The sequence below is a fragment of the Pocillopora damicornis genome, chromosome 10, assembly GCF_964200805.1.
Source record: "Pocillopora damicornis chromosome 10, jaPocDami1.2, whole genome shotgun sequence".
NCBI classification, from domain to species: Eukaryota; Metazoa; Cnidaria; class Anthozoa; order Scleractinia; family Pocilloporidae; genus Pocillopora; species Pocillopora damicornis.
In genome coordinates this window covers 14,078,227-14,104,965 of record NC_142679.1, presented here as the reverse complement: position 1 = coordinate 14,104,965, position 26,739 = coordinate 14,078,227, and the positions used below count along the sequence as shown (strand labels likewise).

The 26,739-nt window shown below is 36.8% G+C and overlaps 1 protein-coding gene and 1 long non-coding RNA gene across 2 annotated transcripts; both read right to left on the bottom strand.

The window, feature by feature from the left end:
* Positions 1–1,132: 1,132 nt before the first annotated feature.
* On the bottom strand, positions 1,133–26,502 carry LOC113670414 (serine/threonine-protein kinase BRSK2). The gene is made up of 24 exons (XM_027186555.2): positions 25,926–26,502; positions 25,741–25,835; positions 21,432–21,517; positions 16,365–16,443; positions 15,496–15,557; positions 14,910–14,994; positions 14,026–14,060; positions 13,848–13,881; positions 13,672–13,740; positions 12,860–12,907; positions 11,957–12,055; positions 11,807–11,841; positions 11,302–11,350; positions 10,701–10,813; positions 10,145–10,251; positions 9,667–9,727; positions 9,270–9,341; positions 8,313–8,503; positions 7,320–7,368; positions 6,765–6,831; positions 6,297–6,368; positions 5,590–5,656; positions 5,130–5,240; positions 1,133–3,789 (listed from the first exon to the last, which is right to left on the bottom strand). The coding sequence occupies exons 1-24, from the start codon at positions 25,993–25,995 to the stop codon at positions 3,506–3,508; spliced, it is 2,040 nt and encodes a 679-aa protein (XP_027042356.2). The 5' UTR covers positions 25,996–26,502; the 3' UTR covers positions 1,133–3,505.
* Positions 17,837–21,250, bottom strand: LOC149039037 (uncharacterized). Its single transcript, XR_016180237.1, has 3 exons — positions 21,245–21,250; positions 18,890–19,058; positions 17,837–18,402 (listed from the first exon to the last, which is right to left on the bottom strand). It is a non-coding gene; the product is annotated as an uncharacterized LOC149039037 (long non-coding RNA).
* Positions 26,503–26,739: the final 237 nt, after the last annotated feature.

Sequence of the window (26,739 nt, the reverse complement as noted above, 5' to 3'; positions counted from 1 at the left end):
AATTAAGAAAAGAATCTTACGAAAGGATAGACATGCATAATTCAAGCTGAGTTGATAGTAATAATAACACCAGGCCTATACAATTACGAACGTTGTTCGATAATCATAAAGAGTCACCTCTTTTAAAATTTTATGGAGGACTCTTTAACGAACAATAACCCAGTTTAGTGTCTCGTCCTCGTACAAGCTCAACTTTGAATTCTTGTAATTTTGAGCAAATGTTTCCATTATTATGGTTCGAGACCATTAAAAGAAAGTTTATACGTAATTAAATTTCGTTTCCAGTGGAAACGCTACAAACATTAGGGAGTTCAATCAGACTCGGCGACGACACATAAGAGATGCATTGTTATAAAGATCATTTTGTTTCTGATAAGTAATTTGCGTTCTTGTGACTCGATGTGTTTACCACCTCTAACTGCGCCAGACCTGCAACCTCTCTGGCCTGATTTCATTTGAAGGCGACTTCGAGTTCCAAATAGAAACGTCAATTATTCCTGTCCCAATCTCTCCTCCCTGAAGACGCAAAGTTTGGCAATTCCACATTCTTGTTTTTCAGAGTAGTTACGGAAAGCACGAAGTTATAAAATCTACTGCGTGTTTGTGCAAGAGTATTAATTCAACGCCTTTCAATTTTAAATGACCACATGCCCTTACTACTGAGATTAATTTGGTATGAATTTACCTAGCGATCTAGTTCAAACCCAGGGGGAAATTTCTATGAATTAATCCAGGGGTTTCGAAAAAAGTCTGTTTTAGCTGCCAATAATACCTTTTACCGCCGTCTACTGAGCTGGCGAGCAGGTCACGTATTTGGGTTTCGCCTTACGGTCTCTTTTCTGGGCACAGCGGTCTACCTCAAAATCGGCAGCCACGTAGAGAAAAAGTTAATAAAAGGCCTTAGTGAATCCTCATCTGCCAAAGGAATGGGGGCTTGGGAAGCGCATGCGCAATGAGAGGACGAGCCGTAGCAACAGATTCTTGTAGCTCGTTCTACAAAAGTCGAAGTCCTTCGGCTAACCTTTCTTGAAGTTGAATCAGATAAACTTTTAATCAGAATTGAGCTTTCTCTGAAACCACCACGTTATTAAAAATTATTTAAGGTCCTTTGGAAAACAAAAAGTCAAATTGCTAAAATTCGTAAATACTTTATTAAATACGATTACAAATGAAGTTATTTGAATTGAGTAAATGTTTACAATAGATTAAGTAGAGTCATAGGGTACGAGTGAACTAATTACAAAGAGTAGACTGACTGGTTATAATGAGGGAGGATGAACTCCGAGCACCTTCAAACCCAAATTTTAAAGGGTTAACGTGTTCCTAGAAGCGCCATAAACAAATTTGACAAACGTTCCAGCACTGCAGTCGTCACTCAATACTCATCAGGAGATGACTCCTCTAGGAGGTTAAGATTATTTATTCCACCACACGCAGCGAAATATAAGGGGCTTTGTATGAAACAAAGCAATTGTATCCTCTCAAATGAATCATTACATGGAAATTTGGAAAAAGGGAATAAATCATTGTCTGTCAAATTTAGCTACCAGGTGCTAACACTTTCGGCGGAAAACTTGCATGAATCACAGAGCCGTTTCATTTGGCAACATAGGTGTAAAGTCAACCACGTTTACAACGATGATCTCGGAGTTCACTCTTTGGGAACCTTAGGCAAACCAGGACGGCAATGGCAACAAGAACGCGATGAAACCTATTTTAATGGACAGAATAATAGCTCTACACACGCCTTTTAGATCTTTGTACAATTCCTATCTATCTGCTGCGATAAAACATGCAATCACACAATATTGCGTGGTCCAAGAATGGGAGCCCCTACAACAAATCATTCAAGCTTCCACTTGGAACTCGAACGACTCCTTTAGATCCTACGCTGAAGATGAGGTCTGACGCCATTAAAGATAGCAAGATGAAAGAGAAACTCGCAAAGGGAAACTTAAGTTCATTTTTTAAACACCAGTTCTCTCAGCGTCGCCGTGGTGATTGCGTAAGGCTCCGAAAAATGGTCGAAGAATTACCAGAGTGTGAAATTCTTACAAAACGAGTGAATAACAAAGTCTAGTTTGGGACAAGCTGCTTCGGTTTTCAAAATCATGCCATTTTTTAAATAAAGCTCGTTAAACTAGGCAGACCTAATTAAATAGAAAAAGAGGCTTTTTCACGCAACCTGTCCTGAGATAATTAGTTGTAAAATTTTATCAAATCGAAGTGGATAGTACAAGACAACCAAGTTTTTTTTAACATCTGAACATGAAAGGGTTTAGGATTGAATCATAAAGATATCTCATACTGTTAACTTCTAAGTAAACCTCCGATAGACTTTATCGAGCCATCCACTTGGAAATTTCATTTGTAACATTTTACAGTGCTGCTGATAGACGTAGCTGTCGTCATACTTCATTGTTAACGTCATAATCATTTCTGACAGTAAGAAATGCGTCTCAATTTGGAAGTATGATCATCATCACATCATAAACATTATCGTCAACGTCATCATCATAACTACTATAATTGTCATCACTGACGTCACGATCAACGTCAACATCATACGAAATAATCACTCATCAGCATCACCGTTACCAACGCAGTCATCACTCACGTCACCAACAACGTCATCATCATCGTCACTTTTACCCATCGTCATAAATAACACTAATTTTGCCTCCAGAGGTACACGTTATTAGCTTCCCCTTACGATTCCAAAACAGCACCGAACAAAGAGGTGATGAGAACAGACACATGGATCGGCAAGTAAGTTCTATCTCGATTTAAATTATTACATTTAAGCGAACACCAAGCCGAATTCGGAAACAAATGTCTTATATTTCCTTTTACAACGAACCCCAATTCAGTGGACACCTCTGTTAAGCGGACGCGGACACTAAAATAAATTGTAGCGGACACTAGAAAATGTTCCGAGGATGTCCGCTTAATAGAGGTTTTTAACAATAGAAATTATTCAAATACAATTCATTTTAGTGTCCGTGTCCGCGTCCGCTTGATAGCGGTTTCACTGTACACAGAAATGTATAACACCTACAATTGGGAACCACTCATCAAACATTGCGATGTTAAAGGTTACGAGGTGCTTGCCTTTTCTCTAATTGAATTCGATCCGCCAGTTGTCCGTTTTCGACAGTAGGTTTCGTAAATTTTTTCCTTTAAGATTGAAATAGTTTTCATAAAAAATCTTAATTCAATTGTGGTGGATTTACAGTAATAAATAAATAATTTTCACCCTCACTGAATCATTCGACTGTTAAATACTGAGTAGGCTTCTTCGCTTTCATCAACAATTTTAAAACTCCTTGATACTAACTGCATTTATTACGGTGGATCTACACCCTCAGCGGTTGTGTGTAATTTCATTCTTGACAATTCTTTTCCCTTTTTTCTTCAATTCGTTCTTCCCACAAATTTCTTGACTTTCGTCTAGGTTTCGATTTTGTTAAGGATACCCTCTCCATCTTTTCCATATTTTGATTTTTCAAACTAACTTTTCACTATTGCCTCCATTGACGGTCTTCTTCAAAGTGTTCTCGTTTTTTCTGGGTCTGTCTTTACCTTCCAAAAGCTCGCCTTCACTTTCAGTATCTGATAACTGAGCGAGGTGTAGCTTAGAGTTTTCAGAACAAGACCTTTTGTCATCTGATAGGGACTTTTCGTCGGCGTTCTCTTCTTCCGCGCGGCAGTTACTAGTGCTTCGTCTTGCGTTCGACAAGAGAATGAGCTGGAGTTTCTCGCATAATTTCTTAAAACGATGAACCGGTCCTACAATTAAGAAGACAGAAAAAGAGTTAGCCTCTAAATCCGTCAGACTTTGATAGCTCAGTAGAGAACCTCTCGCTTGTAATAAGCACTCATTGTTTGAAATTAGGAGACTAACTTTTTTTTCAAGAAAAGAAGGTGTAATAGTCTATTTCCTTATGAAATGTTATCGTTCTTGATCACATTACTAGCAAAGGTTACTGCACTCTACCAGCGGTCTCCCGTAAAGACGTCACGCCGGTAGATGGCGTGACGTCTTTATCCAGAGAGTAAAAAATATTCTTGATCGTCAGCCTAGTATTAATCATTTCGACGAGAACAGATGGAAATAACACACGGTCGCTTTGCGGTAAAAACATATCGAGCACAGTTGACAATCTGTTTCAGCGACGTGTAAATAATTTATCAACGATTTTCTAGAATACTGACTTAAATTAAAAAACACAAGCAAGTTAATACCGGAAACATCTACAGTCAAAACAGTGTTAATATATTAATAACTCAATGAATTCAAGTCACGATCGCCAAAGATCAATGAAAACGCTTTCGTTTTTACATGGCAAACTTTATCAATACGTTTCTTTTTTCATTTTTTACAAAGTTACCTTAAACACTTAGTTTTTCATCCTCTGATTTTGCAAGAAAGCTAAGCTAAAGTAATTTACGAAGTTTACAAACTTGGGAATTTGCCATTTATCGGGAAAATGGTTGGAAATAAATGTCCCTTGTTTGACGCACGTCTTGCAACATCTAGAAAAGACACTCGGTTTAATTACTACAATAAGAAATGGTTGAGTGCAAAACATTTTGGTTGGGCAAATGATATTTTTTGTTCCAGTACTAATCTCGCGATTATCGTACCAAAGCCTCTTGTAGCCTACGGCAGCGAGCTGTTTCGCGGGCGTTTTGACCGGCGGCTTATCCAAATGACCGCTGCCTTTATTCTAAGCAAGCGCCTAAAACAACCGTCAGCACAAGAGGCTAAATCCTTTCTTTTTACATTTTCAAACTCGCTCCCAGACACCAAAACAAGGCAAAAAACGAAAGAGCAGCCTTGCACAAAGTATGGCGGCAAAATGTAGCTTTGAAATGAAACCGCCATGACATTGGCGAGAATCTTGGCAGTTTCCTCCCATGAGTGACCAAGACAAAATTTCTCTTTAAAATATTAACACAATATCGAGCAGACAAGTGATAAGAATAAAGAAAAATATCAATTAGGGGATAATTAGTTGATCCAACGCCAAATTCTCGGAACTAACATCATAAGAATTGCATGGCAAACAGTAAGGAGAATCACTACTGAGATCTTGGAAGTGAGAAAGTTAAGCTTCAATACCAACCTGACTCAAGAACTATCGAGACCGTGTGAACGGAACTTTTATCTGCTCTACTTTGGTCTGTCGGACTTATATTCACAGATATGCGGACCGCCTTATTAAACATGGTCTTTCCTAGGAGAATGAAAGAGAAAAAGCAGATAAAACCAGGGGTTTAATAGCTTCTTCCAAATGGAGAACCTGAAAAGGAGGGAAATCCAGAGGAAAAGATTTCACGAATCGGGCACAATAAAGATGGTGTTTGGTTTCAACAATACAGAGAAACTGAACTGTATCTTCAAATGTTTACATATCGACTAAAAAACCGCATCTTCTCCAGCTGGACAGCGGTATTTCTAAAGGACGATCTCATGCCTTCATTCAGCGACAGAGAGTAGGAGGGGTGGGGGGAACAGAAAGACTACAACTTCTTCCAACCTAACAATACAATTACTGAAATTCATTAACACCTGTCCAAACATACCTCCTGGTTTTTTGTATTCTGCCTTAAAGCCGTTTTGTGAGAGAACGGAGTGAGTTAAATGGCTGACCTACAAAACCAGTTACTCATTTTCAGTTCACTGAAACATTACGGCTTAATCGGCCACTGATATTGAATCATGACTGCTACACACAGAAACAGGTATCAGTTAAAGACGATTTACAAGGCAGGAAAATCAGGTATGGACCTGTCAAATATCAAGGGAGTGGCAGGGACCCAGGTTCTTTCACGTTTTGAGGCCATAGTCGCCTTTGGCCCCAAAACTTTAAGAAAGATAGGTACGTTTCTAAAAAAACATATTGTTGACAGTTTACACCAAATTTTGGGCTCGTACTTCTTTCTTGGCGGGTCCGTCCCAGGGTTTTCCTACCGTGTAAACCGCCTTTTAGTCACCTATACTTGGTTACTGTCGGAGAGCTAAAACCAAAGTAAGAATGACGGGCATGGGAACCAGAACAAGCAAAACAAACAAAAGCCAATCTCCTTGTATAGGAGTGCTTAGACACTGGTGACCAAGACATTCACGGTTTTAATTTCATAACTGATTGGATTAGACCGTGGTACGAGGTTTCCAGATCGAGGACAGAGCTAAGTAGTGCAAAAACAAAGGAATTCCGCATTTCTAAATGACACTTTTTGAAAATTGCTTTGAAGAAAAACAGCTCTACCGACATTCAAGTTTTACTCACTGATAAAAATGCATGGACAACATCCGCTTTAACAGTGCTGAAAGGCTTTTCTCTTGTGACGATAAAGAAAGGCTAAAGGGACAACAAAAGAAGAGGAATTGGTATCAGTTTGAACAATAAGTATATCAAAGCGGAACGCGAAAGCCTAAAGAATGACTAACATTTCATTTCTCCTCGCAGTATCACTACTGAATAAAACACTAAGGTTTTGAGAATAAATGAAATGATCACCAACAAAAGACGCTCTTGATTGTTAAACAAGTTATTCTTGTCAGAACCATAGGAAATGTGTAGAAAACAGAATGGAGAGTATACATACATATGTAAGGGGCAAAGGATTTTGTGTACACAAGCAAACATTCCAAAAGAAGTTTTGTTCTAAAATTATACTGACTGAAAACTTACTGGTGCAACATCAACTCTCAATTAACTCTGCATCATTGAGATATAAATTAAAACTTGTCTTACCTCGTGTTTCGAGTGCGAGTTGTGGTGTCCTAACACTAAATGACCAAACCATGAACGTTTAACGATGCTGAATGAAAAAATGAATAAATAAATAAATAAATAAACAAATGAAGAAAAAGAGAAAAATCACCTCAGTACACGTTTAGAAACAGTGTAAAAGAATATAACCCCCCACTAAATTCATAACAATGAGTTGTATGCATGGGTTTGTCCAACAAGATGCAAAACGTTTATTAAACTAAAGCAATGATAACGAACAAATCGTTCGTTTCCTAACCTTGTGCTTTCCCCAGTTGACACTCACATAACGTTTAAATAATTAACTTTTCAAAATCTGGCTCAGAAAATTCAGTTAGCCCATTTTTCAAAGGCCGAAAATCGACAGGGAATTTCTAAAACTAGCTTTCAGTTTTCTGTTAACACCTCACTTTGGATAAATGACCAATCTTTCAATTCACCGCAATGTTGTTGGCGAAAAAACGGGGGCGAAAAGGGGGTGAAATTATTTGTCTTTCGACTTTACCAAAGATGCAAAGTTTAAACACTGAAACTTACTCAGGAGACGAGTCAGGCGAGGCGGACACTGGGCTGTTTTCTACGCAATCTAAGAAACAACAGACGGAAACAAGTTTATCATTCAATGGTATTCGAAGCCACCACTCTTTCTTTCATTAGAGGAAAGAAGATTTCCTTGTTGGGCTAGTCTACATCAATTTGTCTACTTTTGTTTTCTTAGCGTGAAGTCGGAAGACACATTAGCTCAGATGTTGAAAACTACTTGTGCTATGTCTATCAGCCAACTAAATAAAGTCAAAATTCTTCTTTACCAACAAGATAACGATAAAATCTAACAACCGCTGACCATTATAACGCAACCTATACGCTGAGTAAAAGACAAATGCCAAAGCAGTTTTTTTCCCCTCCCCTTGCTGGTTTGTGTTTTCACTATACGGTACAAATGTTCACATTCTTGACGTCGTTCAATTCGAACTAAATGAAGTTCCCTTCAAGGGCTACAACTGCGCAAATTTTAGCCCGCAGCTCAAAACCTATCGCGACTTGGTTCCTCGCGTGGTAACTCTTTAACTCCAAAGAGCGATTTGCATCTAATTTCTCCTTACAATATCACCCCTAAATCACACATTAAAGGTCATGAGAATAAAGGAAATGATCACCAACTAAAGAAACTCTTTGATTGTTAGACCAATTCTCCTTGTCAGCGCATCAGTAGATGTACAGAGAACAGTATGAAGAATATAAATACTGATGTTAAGGTGTAAAGGATTAAGGTGCCTCGGGGCGATTACTTGTTTTTATTTTGAGTTCGCGTTAGCTTCTTGTGATGTTTTTTTTTCCCTTCTGATTACTTTGGTTTGGTTTTACCAAACTCAGTCGAAATGCGATTATTACCACGTAATGATTGCCAACTGACTCGTGTACATTAAAACAGTTTTTCATTGCTTAATATATAGTAGAGTAGAGAAGGAAAGGAAACAAAATAGAAGACGTCTACACACAGTTCACCTTATCTGGCATCTCAATACCTACTCGATAACTTTTTTCTGTGGAATCTTGGCGAACTCACAATCGCGTTCTTAAAAGTGGCAAGTCGTGTCCGCCAGGGGCTACCTGGTGGTGTGGTGGCGTGGTGCGTGGGTGATTCAGGAGGGGTAGACAAGGGACTTTCTTGTTGATGCACGGTATACGGCTGATGTCGGGGACTCACTTGCACCAAAGGACTACAAACATTGAAATAAAAAGCAGTGAAACAATGGCAGACAAAGTTCCATGATGGAGAAGGTCCACCTCTCTAGGGAAACAAACAGAACACGAGTAAGTATCGTTAACTGGGATAAAACAAGCACCATGCGAACTGGAACACTCCTTCTCAGTGCGGTGTGAATGCTACAGTGCTATTGAGTAGTATACGTAGGCACTATGAATAACCAATCGGGTGAAAGGATTTTGAACCACCTAGTGTGCACAGCCTTGGTGTGTTGCCGCCTAACCGGTTTTTACTGACCTAATCGAGATGATGAGAATTTAACAAATCAAATCGTCATCTTGGATGGCAATCTGGCCAAACTATTGGTTAATTTTGTACCACATTGTACAAAATCCTGTACCCTTATTTACTATGCCCCATAATGCGCATGTGTACTACTCTATTGATAATGATTATCCTGGTGCACCTGTAAACTAGTTGTACTCACACATGGAGGGGAATAAAACAAATGAAAAAAGTAAAGATTATACATGAGCAGATACAGAAAAGACATGAAGACAAATACGCACTAAACAGGTTATAATCTATCGCGAATATTTTCCTGATTCTATGATCTGAGGGAAAACGTTCCTTTAATTCTATGGTTGTCAAGATCAACTTTTCAGTCGATCCCGAATGCGCCTCCGAGGGCTGCAGTCATTTGACAATCGAAATTAAAAGGTCTAGTATTTTAAGTAAAGATTCGATAACGCTTTTGCTATATTGTCAAACAGCTCTACCTTACGACCCCGGAATAGGTCTCAGCTCTTGTCCTTGGAGTAACAGGCGGTGAAGCGGTCAGAGACGTTTTTCTGTTGACAGAGGATGGAACACATGGCAATGACTACAAAGGTTTTCAAGGGTGATAATTTTGCGGGTTTGGTTTGCAAAACTTGCGCCAGCCTTTCAAAAGTCAAATAATCAACGGGTCCATTCCCGATTTCCTGCACTTCCAGCACTTTAAATAATCAACCCTCAGTTCTCACCGGTTCCTCGAGTCATTAATCTTTCATCCAATTGGTTATCGTGTTAAAATTGCTTTTAATCCCACGACACTTATTCGAGATGCGCTATACATCTCGAGTTTTCGTGAACCGTCATCGATGTCGTTAATACCCTTTTCGTGAATATACTGACCTTGGTCGTTGTAATCTGGGAGATCCACAGGAGTCGACTCTTTTCCTTGGGGCGTCTTCCACTATAAAACAAAACAACCGTATTACAACGTGGGTCAGAACAAAAAGGGCAATCTGAAACACACCTCTTCAAAGGCTAAAATTCTGAATTCATCTGCACTCTTCCTTTTCTAAACTACAAACAGCAAGCGCACTAACACATAATAGGCCCATCATGAAGTTAATTTCGACTCCATGTTTTGCCTAACTCTGTTAGGACAAAAATGATTTGTCAGAAGGAGCTACCGGGAATTTTAAAGCAGCGTCAGATAAACTGAACAAAGACTCAGTCGCCATTGGTTTATTATTGCCTCTGATTGGTTGAGATGGCGCGATTTTCCGGACCAATCATACGACGTAGTACAATAAAACCAAAACAATCTCAGATCGCTTACGACACTTAAATGAAAATTGCACTATTGCCAAGCAGAAAACCTTACAAATTTCTTTTAAATTCTTTATCGTTGCCACTGCAGAATCCTCGTGAGTCGGTGATCTCTCTTTCCTCTCCAGTAGCATGAAGTAGATGACTTTTTCTATCGTCTTTCTAAAGGATAAATGAATCCAACTTCAGGGTTTCTTCCTAAACGCAGCTTTGCGGAATTTACGCAAATCGACCGAAAATGCCGCATTAAATTTAAGTCTTAGCGTCATATGGGGCATAAAATATTGCGCCCAAGGATAACTACAATTTCTAAGTACTAAATTCATTTGATTTAATCATCCACAACATAATTGACAACAGGATTGATGTTACGGCTGCTATATAGCCTCTCACTATCATAACCGCCTTTCTCTTTTTCGCTTACTCACTGACAAGACTATACAGTAACGTTCAAACACTTTTTCAGTTCTTACGTCCCCTTTCTTGAGCAAGGGCCCCCTAAAATTGAAGGTTAGAGCTGGAATGGTAAATTAACGATCAAATCTTGGGAGTAAAAGGGTTAAAACTTTTATTCCCATGAAATTCTACGGCAACCGTTCAAAAGGACTTACTCTTGCTTCAAGAGGTTACGAAGAAGTCTCTCTCTATTCTTGAAACAGCCCAAGGAAGACATACTGTGTACCACATCAGGGTCAATTTCATCTTTACTTGGGATAACTTCCGTCTGCATGGAAAAGAAAACATTACATATAATCATTATTACAATACTCTTACCCACAATAACACTCAATGATAGTCACACCAGATAACCGCGTCGTTTCATAATTACTAGTATAACTAAATGCAATGGTTTTATTACTGACAAAGTATTCATAAAATAATGGAGTAAATCCAGTTTTTGGCACTACTTTCGCCACTTGAGGCGTAGGCCCATTTCTAAAAACAATCTCTAGTTATCGCGCCGATTAGTATTCGTGCAAACACAGCTGTAAAACGTATTCGCATACTATTCGTGTAAACACAGCTGTAAAACGTATTCGCCTATGCGAACGTTGTAGAGGCGAAATAGCGTGCTTCAGAGTGTGTAAATTTGCAGGGACATTAGCGCACATATCTTCAAAATTGATCCTCTTAAGCATGCCCAACGTTTGACCTCTGTACGAATTAGCACTTTCCACTACGTTTTGCAGCGAAGGGCAAAAAGGGAAGTACCTTGACAATGTCGACAACGTGAGGCTCCAAAGGCAGTTCATCTTTAAAACTGCAAATAGATCACACACATTGAATTCAATCGGTAAAAGGTGTGTAAACAAAGAAATATAATGAGCGGCTCCACTAAGGAATTTCAATCTCTGTCTCCACCATCGTGTATTTTTCGTTGGCAATGACATAATCTTTAGTCTAAGAGCAATTTTCATTTGAGTGCTGAAAATTATCCTGGATTGATTAAGTTTTACTTTAATTCCCTCTGTGATTGGTTCAGAAAACTCGTGCCCCTTTCTCAACCAATCAGATGTAAAACTAAAAGCAATCACGACTTGGTCATCCGCGTTTTCCCGCGCTTTGGGCAGTTTGGTTGGCTTTACTTTGAGTAATCATTGGCTCTTAAAGGTATTTTCCTATTTTCTGATTACCTGTTGAGATTGTTTTCACTGGTTTTGGTTTTAAGACACTCAATCGAATAGCGAGCTATTGCCTTGCGCCAAAAATCACCCACCTGTTAAGAAAACTATGCTTCTTCACATCCTCCATCTACAAAACAACACGGATTACGCCATCAGTATCATTCTAGTAAGCTCAGATATAAGATGATTTCCCTCACGATTTATCTACATCACTATCAGGGCAACAGACATCGTTACTCAACTGTAAGTCTTTTCGCTGGGTCTACATTGATCATCCCTCGGATCATGTCCTGAACATCAGTTGGTATGAAGACTGGAATGCTAAAATGTCCCCTCTTCACCTGGAAGAAGACAAACATGTTATGGAGGTCAAAACTTCTTGGGACAGTTACTGAAAACATATCCTTTACCCAAATATATAACAAAAGACCACTTCTTGCCGATTCAGGCTTATACATGAAATTTCCCCTCCCTTTTGTAACAATATTTGTAAAACCAAACAGCCAACAAGTTTCGGTACGGTTTACAAGGCACACAAAATCCAACGTTGTTTGGGAGAGAGCGAGGGAGGGGGATTCGATTTAATCATTACCTCGTTACGTGAGAGACTTAGAAGCAGGTGTCTAAACGAAAACTTTTTGAGGCCGCGGTATTACACAGTCGATGGACTTCAAGTTTTCTAATCTTCATGAAAAAAAATTTTTGAGCGAAAAAAGATGTCTCCAATCAAAGCCTTATACAACTTCGTTACTTCTCATAAATATCAACGTTCACATAATGATGAACTGACTGTTTAGAACGCGGCTTTGGAAAACAACGACTGAACTTTCGTAACCAATGTAACTGGACTGGTCCTACTTGGCAGAGAAATTTCTTAAATCCCAGTAACCATTTACACCCTAACATCAGTATACGCATCTTCTCCATACTGTCCTCTACACAATTCATGAGGTACTGACAAGGAGAATTTGTTTAACAATCAAGAGCTTCTTTAGTTGGTGATCGTTTCCCTTATTCTTGTAAACTTAACGTTTGACTCTGGGGTGATATTGTAAGGAGAAATTAGATCCTGGTCACTATTGGGTCAAAGGATTAAAAAGTAAAATCATAGTAAGCACTCTGACCAGTAAGTACTATACACTCACTTTCTCCAACAGATTTCTTAAATTTTCATCATCAAAAGGAAGTGCTCCCTGAGAAGAAGAAGAGTAGGACACATAAGAGAGAAACTTCTCGTTTGGTTTTCTTAGTTTTTTTTTTCTTTTAATGCAATTAAAAATTGCTAGATCTTTGATTATGGGAGTACATTTAACCAATCTGCAAAATGGTGTTGTGCTGATAATAAGAGTTTTATGAAAAGTTCCCGGATCCCTAAACCTCTAAACTTGAGCATCTAGGGTACCCAACATATACTCTACGGTTTGTGCTGGGGATAATTTCCTAGTTCCCCAAATGTAAGGTGACGTATCTTTCAGTGGGTTATCAAGCACTGTTGGAGCATAGCCTTGCTGAATTGAAGGCATGTAGGCAATGGACTGGGTGACTTTGGCCACCTCTGCCACCATCATTCAGTCGAAAAACAGACATCAAATAGAGGAGGGAGGGAGGGGGGAAGTAAGAGAATGAAGAAAATAGAAGTGTATATCTCATAAGTGGTGCAGCAGAGAGCTTTTCCCTTGACTGTCACAAAACAAAAACCAAAGTGATTGAAACAGCCAATCAGAAGAAAAGAAAAGATCACAAAGAGCCAATCAGAATGCAAAGTAAAATCAAGCACAATGCTGACAGACATTGCTTTTGGTTTTGAATCTAACTGGTTAAGAGGATGGTACAAGTTTTCTGGAACAAGCACACAGCAAAGGAAAGAAAAACAAGATAAAGCCCAGATTACTTTTGACACTCAATTGTACATCTTTTACATAGGATAGGTTGTGCTCTTATTAAAGTGATAACTTACAACAAGCAGAGCATAGAGGATAACGCCACAGCTCCACACATCTGCTTTTCGACCATCATATTTTTCACCCTAAAATACAAATCACCTCACAAATTACATACATTGCAGATTGAAAAATGAACAGTATAAAACTATATTAGACAAGGCATACTATGAAAGTTTCAGATGGTACATACTCGAATGACTTCTGGGCAAGCATAATGTGGAGACCTGGCAGAAGATGAAAAAGAAAATACTTGAGAAATGACAAAATGACAGTTTGAAGTTGTCTAGCATGCACTTATAAAATGTGTATTACTATCATTTTATACAACATGTAAAGAAAGGATATAAAGTACAGTATATGTAGCATACCCACAGCTGGTCTCAAGCATGGCATTATCTCCAACCTGCCAGTAAAATGAGGCCAAACATTGTTACAAAAATTGAATGTAAGCATGAACATTGTATGGCATTATTTTCATGATTTGTTTTTTGAAGGATCAGTCTGAGTCACACTATCTCTTGACTTGAACTAATTTTTTTACTCCTTACAATACCTCTTGCTATGAAGGAGTATCAATGGGCCAAATCATTTTTTATCCCATCCCACCCTTGCAATGAACAGAAGGAACAGTCCTACCCCACTCCAACCCTCCCTTATTGCAATGGACAGAAGAATAGCAGACTATTTCCTTGGTCCACCTATAAACAGTTTTGGGCTGCACACCCCTCTGACGAATGGCAGGGCTGATTGTAATTCTCTTAAATGCATGTAAATAAGCCTTTCCAACCCCATAAAAACCATAAAATTTTAAATCAAAAGTGATATGAATAGGACTAATTTGCATGCACATGAAGGAAGAGTGGCAACATTTTCCATTATGAAAGAGGCAGACTCGAAGATTTAACCTCTTTTTTGATCAACAAAGACACATTTTCCCTTAAATAAGCACTGCAATTTCTGAGACACTTAACCCTTTAGCCCCTAAGAGTGACAAGCATCTAATTTCTCCTTACAATATCACCCCTGAATCAAACATTAGGGTCACGAGAATAATGGAAAGGATCAACAAGTACAGGAGCTCTCAATTGCTAAGCAAAATCTCTTTGTCAGCACCTTTAAGTTAGGAAATGTACAGAAAACAGAACTGAGAATGTGTACACTGATCTTTGGGTGTAAAGGGTTAACAAAAATAAATAAAAAGACACATAATTGTCAAAATACTTTAGAATTATGGGAAAACACACACATATACCTGTAAAGATGCCATTCCAAAGTCTGCAACTTTTATATTCATCTTTTTATCCAGAAGAAGGTTCTCAGGCTTCAAATCTCTGTGGCTAAAATATACATTATAACTTGAATTTAGCAGGCAAAAGCCAAAAGTCTCATAATTAAGAGAAGACCTCTCCAAGAACATGATATCAAAACTTAACTTAAGAAATAATTCACTCAAGACAAGATTAAGAATTAATTTTAGCCTGTAAAAAGCCATTGCTCACATTTACAAGAAATAATTAAAACTTGACTGTAACATCTTGGAGATAAGTGAAACCAAACATGAGTTACAGTACATACATCATTAAAAGCGACATTATAGAAATTTTCACGTGCACTCTAATTGGCTGTCTGTAAATGTACACATTTTCTATGAACAACACCAAAAGGTAGCAAAAACATGAAAAGAAGTCAGGAAACTGTGAACACCAGAAATATTTCTGGAGTATTTAATGTGTTGAGAAGATCAGACCAAAATCAGAACATATCAAGTCTAAATGGTTTTTCTGAGTTTGAAAGAAAAGCTTGGTCGGTGCAAAAATATATGTTAAACATGCACTCACCAAACACAATGCTTGTGACAAAAATCAACAGCCGAGATCATCTGGGCAAAAAATCTTCTTGCCTAATTAAGAGAGAAAAATGAAAGTATGCTCCCTGAAAATTATTTTTCCAAAAGCAAAGTTAACATAAAAACTTTACACTTAACTTTCAATAAAGTAGGGTATAAATACCTCTTACTAACTGAGTTCAAGGGCCCTACTGTAAGTTACAGACCAAGTTTTTTTTGCTCAGATTTATGGCCCAAGCATGAAATGCCCAGGCCATACATTATGTGAAAAAAGCAAGGTTCTGTAACTTACAGTACAGACCAAGAAAAACAAGGTTAGCAAGATGTTTATTATATCTCTGGGTTAAAATAGAAGGGAGAAAGATTTCAATCCAAGCAGAATGGCCATTGATGATTGATGTGCATCAAATCTTAACACAATGCAGCAAGTATGCCCATAACATTTCCATCAACCTGCTGTTTGCAAAACCCTTCAAACTCTCTCCACATATATTTTGTCTTTTCACAGTATTTGACAACCTTTTGAGTAGTCTTCATTGTGGATGGTCATCTTTCTTTATTTGCTACTTGTCTTCTTCAAAAAAACTCTAAAACTCCAACTGGGAAGTTTAAGAGCTTTGCTTTATTTTCTCATTTGCATAGTTTTCCTGAAATCTGTTTCAAATTTTTCTTCAAGAGACATATTGGCAATCAAAACAAACTTTTGAATTAAGTAGGCCATACAGTGAAATATAGCCTGCAAAATAGACCAATCATAGTGCACGTACTAACTGAGAGATATAATAATCCAAAATATGCTGAGTTACATTTTCAGTAAAAATTAAAGCTGGTGCTCAAGCAAAAATAATTTAAACATGTTACCTCTCCCAGAGGAAGCCTTCCTCTCTTGACCAGGTGGTCAAAAAGCTCACCACCAGAAACATGTTCTAACACTAAAAATCTAAAAGAAAGAGCAAGATACATTTGAGTTTAACTCTTTATACCCTAACATCAGTATGCACATTCTCCATACTGCTCTCTATAAATTTCCTTAAGAGCTGACAGGGAGAGTTTGTTCCCCAAACAAGAGCTTCTAAATGGTTGGTGATCAATTCTTTTATTCTGACTTATGACCTTAACCCTTTAACTCCCAGTTACTATCAACCATATACTTTTCATAATGTTAGTTCAGAGAATTTAGTATTGGCCAGGATCAACTTATTTTCCCCAAATTGATATTTTTCTTAATTCTCATCACTTATCTGGTTGATATTGTATTGACATTGTACTTGGAGAAATTTTGTCTTAGTCACTCATGGGAGTTAACCCTTTCACTCCCAAGATCTAATTAGTAATTCTCCTTACTATCTGCCATACAATTCTTATGATGTTAGTTCAGAGAATTTGGTATTGGATCAACTAATAATCCCATGATTGATATTCTTCTCTATTCTCATCACCTACCTGCTTGATATTGTATTGACATTGTAAGGAGAAATTCTATCTTGGTCACTTGTGGGAGTGAAAGGGTTAATGAGTTTGGGGGTGATATTGTAGGAAGAAATAAGATACTAGTCTCTCTAAAGGGGTCAAAAGAGTTAAATGATGAAAAAAAGAAGAAAATATTACAAGCAGTGTCATAATGATAGTTGAGTTCAGTAACTAGTGATTTCAATCAAGTATTGATGGAGTATCAGTCAAGTATCATGGCAGTAAAAACCACACCACTGAGTTGCCATTATACATCACAAGCGAGTCTGTCAACTCTTAGTTGACTATCATCAAATTTCCTCCGAATATCTGTTGACTATCTACTGGTGCAGAGGCATTTCCATATCAAGCAGCTGCCAATGGTGTCATAGGAAGTTGTGCCATGAAAAGGGGCTACAATGGGCTGAAACCCAAAGACTAACCTGCTTCCCTTGCGAAATGGCTTTTGGAATTCCTAGGAATTCCTAGGATTTTCCTAGGAATTCCTAGGAATTTATTCCTAGGAATTCCTAGGAATAAAGGTGTGAATTTTTACCGTAAATTCGGACTGGGAATTCCTAGGAATTCCTAGGAATTCCCAACCATAACAACTCTGGTTCTAAAAACCTAGAAATTCCTAGAAATTCCCAGAAATTCCCAGAAATTCCCAGAAATTCCCAGAAATTCCCAGAAATTCCCAGAAATTCCAAGTTTATAGCCAACAGGACTTGGAATTCCTAGGAATTCCTAGGAATTCCAACTCAGAGAACCAATGACTTTCCCTGAAAAGCTGTAAATCTAAAAAATTTCTAGGAATTTCTGGGAATTTCTGGGAATTTCTGAGAATTTTTGGGAATTTTTGGGAATGTTTAAGAATTACTGGGAATTTTAAGCAAAAATTTGAGGCTAATGATATAAAATAAATACTTTAAATTAAAAAAAACCCAGCTAAAATTCAAGTATTCAATGAAATTTATTTAGAAGCTTAATTAAGGCTTACATGTAAAATATTTTTGATTAAATAACATCAATGTGTGGTAATATTAGGATGGGATTTGATTTATTTTTCTTTTCTTGAAAACTTCATACGGATTAATCCTCAATTACAGCTATTCATATAAAATAGTTCTAATCAATCATTAAATTTGGTTTGACACAAATTGTGAATAAAATCTGTTGATTCTTTTCCATAAAATACAATATCTTAAGTTATATTTGAAAACCAAGCACTCTTGGGAGTGAAGGGGCTAATTACAGACCAATAAAATTGATTTTTTGATTTAAATCTTGTTGTAACTGTAACAATATATTAGAATAAAGTTATCCTAAACTGCAAACTTAGCTGCTGTTTGTACTGTTTGTATTTTTTTTCCTGGGCTCACAATGAGTTGGCCATGAATGAGGTTGTCAACAAGAACCTTGACCATTTTGTATCTGGATTCCTTGACATCTGAATTTGAAAAAAAATAATATATTAAAATATGTAAATTTAAAGCTCAGACCAGGCTTTTAAGATGGCTATGAGGAAAAGGGCATTCATTGGATTCTCAAATTGAGAAATCTCTGTTATATTGAGTGACTTTTATATTGGAGTTAGTACATCTCTCTCATGGATTTTACTAAAAAAGGGCTGAATACATTATTTTGTTTTTACCAAGGAGGGCTTCTTTATGTACTAAGGTTTGTTTAATAACAGTTCCTATTATGAATCTTGAATGTTCCCAAACGTGACTAGAGGAATCTTGAAACCTTACTGATAGGTTTATTTCATTGTAAAGCATAAGCTTAAGAAACTGCGGCATGCAAGTGACCGATTCGATTCTCAGAATTATTCTAGTTTCAGTTGCGCCGAGCGTTACGTAAGCTTAATTCAACCCGCTACATCTATTCTTTTATAAGATTTTGATCACGTAACGAATATCGCAATTTTTACTCACCACAAACTTTCAAAATCGTAGCTTTACAGATGGCCACTCGACCCTTGTTTGTAACAGTCAATATGTCAACTGTTGTCCCTTCTTTCAACTCCACGGCGCCAACGACTTTCTTTTCTTTTACAACACTCACGCTATTCTCGTTTTCCCATTGAACCACAATAAAAGCTATCTTTAGAAATGTTATATTAAGCAAAACAGTTGAGAAAAGCGATCAACCGATCCAAAGTACATTCAAAGATGAGCGCCAAATGGAGTCTTCTTTGTTTCCGATCACGGGCATGATCACGTGGATCTTTTAGGACTTGTAATTGGCTAGCAAAGTGAATCCGCTGGCTTGCCGATTGCAGTGTTAAGAGAAGCGCCCAACTTTATTCTGACTTCTCCGACCGGTTCTCTGCTTCTAGAAGATGGATAGTTCGGTGATACAAATAAAGATGTGAGCTCACTCTATGTAGAAATAATCGAAAAGAATCGATCGTATTACAAATGCACGATTTGTGGCCGAAAGTTGTCGAGGAAACAAAGACTCGAAACTCACTTGAGTTGTGTTAATGGCCAAGGTGAGAAATAACACAAGCCAATCACAGTTTTGAATGCGACTACAAATCGTCTTTTACCCTCATACATATAAAAGAAGGATACCACATTCGGAAGTATAAGAGATACATAGATGATCCCAGTGTACCAGTACCTAAATCTACAAAGCTTGACCGTAGCAAGCGTTCAGCAACACGTTCCAACACCGCCATCTCGATTCCTCAGTCAGTCGTTTCCAATGAACTTAAAGCAGTATTGACAACAGAGTAGAGTGCGTCTTACAAAGGAGAAACATTTGTACAAGAGACAGGAGTAGCTATATGCAATTACAGAGGTGCGTTGGAACTCTGGTCCACAAATAGTTATGCACTGCCCGAAGTATAAAACAATCTTGTTGATAGCTGACAGACAGAGAAGAACAACAAGTAAACTTAAGAGCTGTTATTGTTGAAGTGTGACTATCACTTTTCATTTTTATATAAAGAAGGACTTGTAATTTGCACCAAAAATAAAAAGATGTAATATTTTTTTGGGAGATCCAGTGATTGGGACATTTAAGAAATTAAGTTATGAGAGAAAACTTGGTTGGTACTTCTCACTACTAACAAGTCTTGTTGACAAATATTTTCAGATCAGAGTTTCAAATAAAGTAAATTGAACATTGACTACCTTTGTCTTGTCTGCATGCCAAATGTTTGCAAAGTGTGTGGATGATCCACAAGTATTGGAACATATACAAAACATTTTTGTAAGAGTTCCAATACTTGTGGATCATCCACACACTTTGCAAACATTTGGCATGCAGACAGGACAGAGGTAGTCAATGTTCCCCTTTTCTTACAAAAATGTTTTGTAAGAATAAAAACAGCAAAACAAATTACAGCAATTAGTCATGAAAATAGAGCAAAAAACTGAAAAAAAAAGCAGCAACAACAATCATGAAAAAAGAAAGATTAATTAGGTGTTGAGTTTGTTTGTCTAAGGCATGAAATTTCTACTAAAAGTATTGTCAACAAAAAGTCTCTGACAGCGTTTGAGGCAACTGAGCTTGACTGTTCCAAGGTTTTTTAACAAAGGCAACCAGTAATGTAGGTTAGGGAAGTAAGATAACAACGTAATTATTGTTAATTATTGTGGAAGTTGGCAATTTCCATTTAACATAACTGACAGCTGGTTCATGAGAAAATCCATATTAATGTCAAGATTTACTAAAACTTAGTTTGAGTAATAAATTTCATGATCTTTAAGTTATAAACATGTACATGTATGTATATCTCTTGGTAAGTTTTGTATAGCATACCTTTTATTGAGCCAAAGTTTTAAGCCTCTGAAATTACTCTTTTTCTTAAAACCTTCACATTCAAGGTATTGAGAATTTCTTAGAATTTATGTGGACCTCAGGGTATTAAAATTGCCTCAAATAAAGCTGAGAATTCCTAGTAATTCCTAGGGATTCCAAGTCCTCACAAAACTGGAGTCTTCCTTTCCCAGAAATTCCCAGTAATTCCAAGCTTTCTAAATCAGAGTTAATTTGCATAGTTGGGAATTTTTGAGAATTCCTAGGAATTCCTAGGAATTCCTAGGAATTCCCAGAAATTCCCAGAAAACTGGGAATTCGGTTTGCAAGGGTCATTTGCATAATTGGGAATTTTTGAGAATTCCTAGGAATTCCTAGGAATTCCTAGGAATTCCCAGAAAACTGGGAATTCAGTTCGCAAGGGTTGCATGCAGTTTAAATAAACAGTGATAAAAGGGCTTATAGGCAGAGGTAGGGGTATTGGCTACTGCTAACAGGCTTTCAATGAAACACCTGGTTACATCCATCAACTATTGACCAGTTAGTCGATGAAGTGACAGAAGTTGCCACGATCCTTACGTTTCCCTATATCTTTATGTGGGACCTCTAAGATCTCAACAATTTCAGGACCTTGATATTATCATGGAAGATATTTGAAAGTTAACAACGGCAGAGAAAGCAAGAGTTTGGCAATATCAGTAAACTCACAGGTGTTTCTTGCTCTCATAAACATCGTATAGTCCAAGGACATGAGGATGATCGATAAGCTTCATGATGGCAATTTCTCTTTCAACCTGGAACAAAGAAAACCAAGATACACACATGTGAATCAGCATCATTCAGCATGTGACAAATAAAAAATTGCATGTCAATCATTGAAATGCTATCAAAGAAATTTGTTCCAAAACCATTTCCCAGTTATGAGTAATGTGTGAATCAATTCTACATTCTGAATTTGCTCAAAGGTTTGTGCAAACTTCATGGAACCCCTCAGACATTTACAGAGAGGTTTGGGAAACACTAAGCTGAAACTGCAGTGTTTATCGCGTAAGAAAAACACACAAGAATGGCAGGAGCAATGCTAAAGTAGCATTGTACCGGTATATAATCTCTGCATTCATATCACTATGCCTTAAAGAGCACTTAAATCTGTTATTGTGCATGCTCTTAAATTTAAAAGCATTTTCTATTAAGTTTTCAAATTTTAAAGAGGAAGTTTAAGTCAAATGTAAAAACATTTAGAGAGGAAGTTTATCCCTTTAGCTCCCATGAGTGACCAAGATAGAATTTCTCCTTACAATATCAATACAATATCAAGCAGACACGTGATGAAAATAAAGAAAAATGCCAGTTAAAAACCAAATTCTCTAAAACTAACATCATAAGAACTTTACAGCAGACAGTAAGGAGAATAACTAATGAGATCTTAGAAGTGAAAGGGTTAAGTCAAATGTAAAACCACTCTCTCAGGGTCATAGTAAATAATCAACTATGTGTATTTCACGAACACATGTACCTAAATACTCTCTGAAAAAAAATACACTCTTTTCTGGGAAACATGCTGGTTTTTCCTTTTACTAGACAAAATCTGTGAACTACATGTTTATCCAGTACAAAAAAATACTTCTCTGGACTTCAATCAAACCTGTCAAAAGCTGAAAATAGACTAAGATAAACAAAACAGCGCAATTTTACTTTAAACCAAAAAAACACATCATGCACAATTATGTAAATAAACACAGTATGGTGGGATGACATGAATTACAAATGAATTTACACTATTCCCCAAGGTCTAATCCACATGTTCCTTTATGAAAATATCATGTCAAATGAATCAAACTACAATTAAAAACAGTGGTCAGTAAATTCCTTGATTACAATTTCCTTTCTGAGAAAAGGTTAATTTTCTTCAAGTTTTGAAGTAGATAGATACTACAAAATATGGATGGCCTTGGAAATCAAGTTTTACAATAAATCTGTGTTGTCTACTTAACCACATCTCGAGCTGATGATTCACACACACAAGTAGATGAGGAAATACTGTGGCAAAATCAGTGAAGCTTTTTACTTTGGACTGCATTAATAAGAAAAGCTGAATTCATACAAAAATCTACATGTTTTATTCAATCAACAACTCTTACAAATGATATCATAATGGGAAATCAGAATTATTCACTTGATAAATGCAAATTTTGCCATTAAAGAAATATGTTCATGGTAAGCCAAAAAACACAGGTTCATCCTTTATTTCAGTCTATAATTTGGAAAAAAAAAATTTGGGATCTATTTAATAACAACAGTATCTCCTATTTCTACTACTAAGAGGATATTAGATAAGGAAACTATTTCATAATTTTTTTTACTTAAAAAGGACCAAATTTTATCATGTTTTTATTATCAGTGCAGGAAATTAAAAATAAGTGGTTTCTGTATTTACATCACACCATAGCTTAAGGTCATGCAATGCTTGAGAGACCAAAATCTTCACTTGAACTTCATGTATTTGTTTCATTAAGATAATCAACTGATGCTGGCTTTAAAAAATTGAAACTTTTACCAATACAATGTACAGAAATACAGTCTTGTTGTTGTTGATTATTTCAGCTTCTAAAAATAACTTGAGGAATTATTTCCCTTGCCATTCATTTATGATAATGAAACATGTCCGAATTGCACATACAAGCACGGAAATACTGTAAAACATCAATCTGTGTAAACCTTAGGTTCTCATCTTGTGAAGAATATTTTTTTGAGCCAATTTCTAAATTGATCCCAAATTTGGCATTCATACCACATCATTCTGACTACAAAATTACCTTTTCACACAGCACAAAACCTCATATTTAACCTTAAGGTAAATTTAAGAATAATTTGCTCAAAAACTATTACAGAAGGTTCTTCACGCAAGATCTTAGTGATCTGTAAGGAAGGCAGGGGGACCTGAGAAACTGCTTGTGGGAGAGATGGTGGGGAATTCGGCATCCTGAAGACCATCCCATTGAACAGGAGGCTTAATATATCATATTTACTTGTGCGAGCAATATCACTAGGCAGTGGACATTTTTCTTAAACATCAACTCAATTTAAAGCCCAAAAGATACATTTTTTTTATATACAGGAGTAATGGTATCAGCAGTACAACTAACTCAAGAAGAGAAAGTTAGCTTATGACAAAAAGGAGTGAAAACAGTCATCCCACCCAAGTATAGGTAAGAGGTTTCATTAAAAATTTTTTCCCTTAAAATTAATACCCCAAGAAATGTTCTTATTCAATAAAGAACTTTTATAATGGCAGTATAATCAATACTGCAATATCTCCAGGAGATTACTGCTGTAGTGGAACAACACAAGCTCTGCAAAATCAAGTCTTCTCAAAATCAACATTTTGCAATAATTGCAACAAACATGAGCCTTAACATCATAAATGTAACTTGTATATAATGTATAAAAATTGTAGCAAAAATGATTCTTCCTTGAAGAAGTTTTGCCAAAAAATAAGAGCACAGTAGGAATGAAGCAAAAAATAACAACTTCGAGAGTTAACCATACAATCTTCTCAGAAGTAATCGTAGTGACATGACGAAATTTCTACTTCCTGCAGACTGTCTGACTAGATTTATTTGCACTTGATTATTTGATTTCCTCAATACAGCTTCAAGTGCGAACATGATGTACTATTCAATTTCCTTTATGCATCAAGAAAAACAAAACAAAACAAATTCTTCAAATCTGACAATTGGGGGCGCAATTATTACATGTACTATGCAAATATAGAAGAGCCCCGTTGTGATGGTGTTGACCGATGAAATGTAACAAAATTGACAAGAAATAGACATGTCGACAAGTTGATCATGTTCACACATTTCAGAAAACATGGTATATTTTGATGGGGAAAAAAGATAAATTTTTATCACCTTTTTAAATGAATTAGATTAGAGTACAAAACTTTTTTAAGTGAGACTCAAACGGCGAATTGAGAATTAGGTCAGACTGTGATTGATAGAAGTTGTTTACAAGGTAACGTTGAATCGATTTCAAGGGTCAAATTTGTACCACAATTTCGCAAACTCGTGGAATCTTACTGAGATCGTAAGTTCTCACATCGAACAAAATAGTGTTCTTCGGTTTCGAACTCTCGAAAACAACATCTGCATGTTTTGTAATAAAAATCCCCTAATTGGCCGGTTGACATAAGATAGTCACCCAAAACTAACAAATACAACGTGTAGATTAACGGAAGCAATTTCTAAAAATTCTAGCGTATGCAAAGAAGTTATTTATCCGGATAAGGTTCTGTTCCGAACCTAAATATTTTTTTCTTTCGCAAAAAGAAGCACTGTCTCCGAAATAACGTTTGTCAGTCGACGGACAAAGCGAACCATAAACCTAAGTTTACACATATTTTCTTTAAGGAATACAGAACACAACAACTGACAATGTTTTACTGTGAAATAGAAAAGGCGAATGTTTGTTTTGAGTTTTATCTTATGTCGAAATTACCGTCATCTGTCATGTAGTTGGCGGAAGAATTTATTTGTCACGGAAGATTTACGAAACACTTCAAGCGCACAAACTTGCTTAAAACAAAAAAAAAATTTTGACCCTAACCTCAATAAACAGGCTAAACGAAAAATCTAGTCCAAATATCCTAGGGAAACAAAGCAAGCCTGAAACTCATCAATATTTCAAACAGGGAAGTTTTGGCAAAAACTAAGACGAAACTTCAGTGTTTATCGCTTCACTAGAAACAAACAGGAATGGTACGATACTAGTGGCAAACAACGCGTAAATAAGCTGATTTCTCGTATTGCACAAGGATGTTGGCTGCAACGTAATGAAGATAACCCCGTTACAAGATAATGTGGAAATAAATGGCGATCTGTCAAGCCGTTTGTTATTTTCATCGCACAATCAGATGCAAATTGCATGTTTACATCGTCGGAATATTCTAGAATCTTTCAATTTTCCCTAAAGTTCTTATTTACGTTGAAACAACCAATTTGTGAGAAGTTCCTACCTTGCTTAAAACTTGCTCGCTAAGCTTCGTACGGTCGATAATTTTAACTGCAACTTTCTTCTTGGTGACACAGTTAATTCCAAGTTTCACGAGCCCTGTTGAAATGAAACAAAAACAGTCAAGCGAGCTGTAATAAAAAAAAATGAAAGTACAAAATTTAGAGAGCGCGAAATCATTGTTCGTACCGGTTTGCCCTCTACCCAAAGTTCCTTCGAGAATGTAGGGTCCCACAGACCGTATTTCAAATCCTGCCATGGCAAATCAAAATTTTCAACACTTGTGGTGCAGAACTGATTTATAGAAACGCAAATACTCCCCAAATCTGCCGAACTTCAGCATCATTTCGGAAGCTGTGCGATATTCTCAACAAAAACTGGCAAACTCCAGCTTTGAAAAGCTTCAGTTTGAACCTAATTATACTACATCTGTCAATCAAATCTTATTGTTCCCTCATTGACTGTGATTGGTTAGCGTCCATTTTCACAAACAAACAACGAACAACCAATTTTTTTCGCGGCAAATGAGCTGGGATCACGGTTTCGTTCCCGCACCTGGCCGCGAAACGATATTTTTAGGCGTATTTTTTTCTGTGTTGACAAGAAGCTTGCGATTTATTTAATTGAAATGTTATTTTCACCACTTTGGTATTCTACACATCGAAAAACCTCCAATCTGAGAGGCAGATGTCTCTATGATAAAAAATGATAAGTTAAACCAATTCAAGAGATCGTAAAATTTCTGTTGCAATATGAGGAAAAATGTAAATTTGACCAAAGTGGCTGTGTTTTTTAAAGAAAAATCTATTTGTTTGGCACAAACGTCATTTAGCTTTCTAGATTTAAACCTATTGCAACTTGTTATTACCACAAATTTAAATGAAATGATAAGATTTAGTCTTATGTAGTCACGCAAATACAAAAACGCCGAGAAAAAAAAGCAGAAAATTTTTTTTCATTTTTCTACCCTATGGTATTTAAAAAACGTATATTTGGGGAGATT

What these genes read in the sequence shown, in the direction of transcription:
- LOC113670414 (XM_027186555.2), bottom strand. Translation starts at nt 25,995, where the DNA reads ATGGCAGGATTTGAAATACGGTCTGTGGGACCCTACATTCTCGAAGGA. An exon ending in TTTGGGTAGAGGGCAAACCG is followed by an intron (nt 25,836 to 25,925) that starts GTACGAACAATG and finishes TCATTTCAACAG; the next exon opens with GGCTCGTGAAACTTGGAATT. An exon ending in CCCAGATTACAACGACCAAG is followed by an intron (nt 9,342 to 9,666) that starts GTCAGTATATTC and finishes CTCTGTCAACAG; the next exon opens with AAAAACGTCTCTGACCGCTT.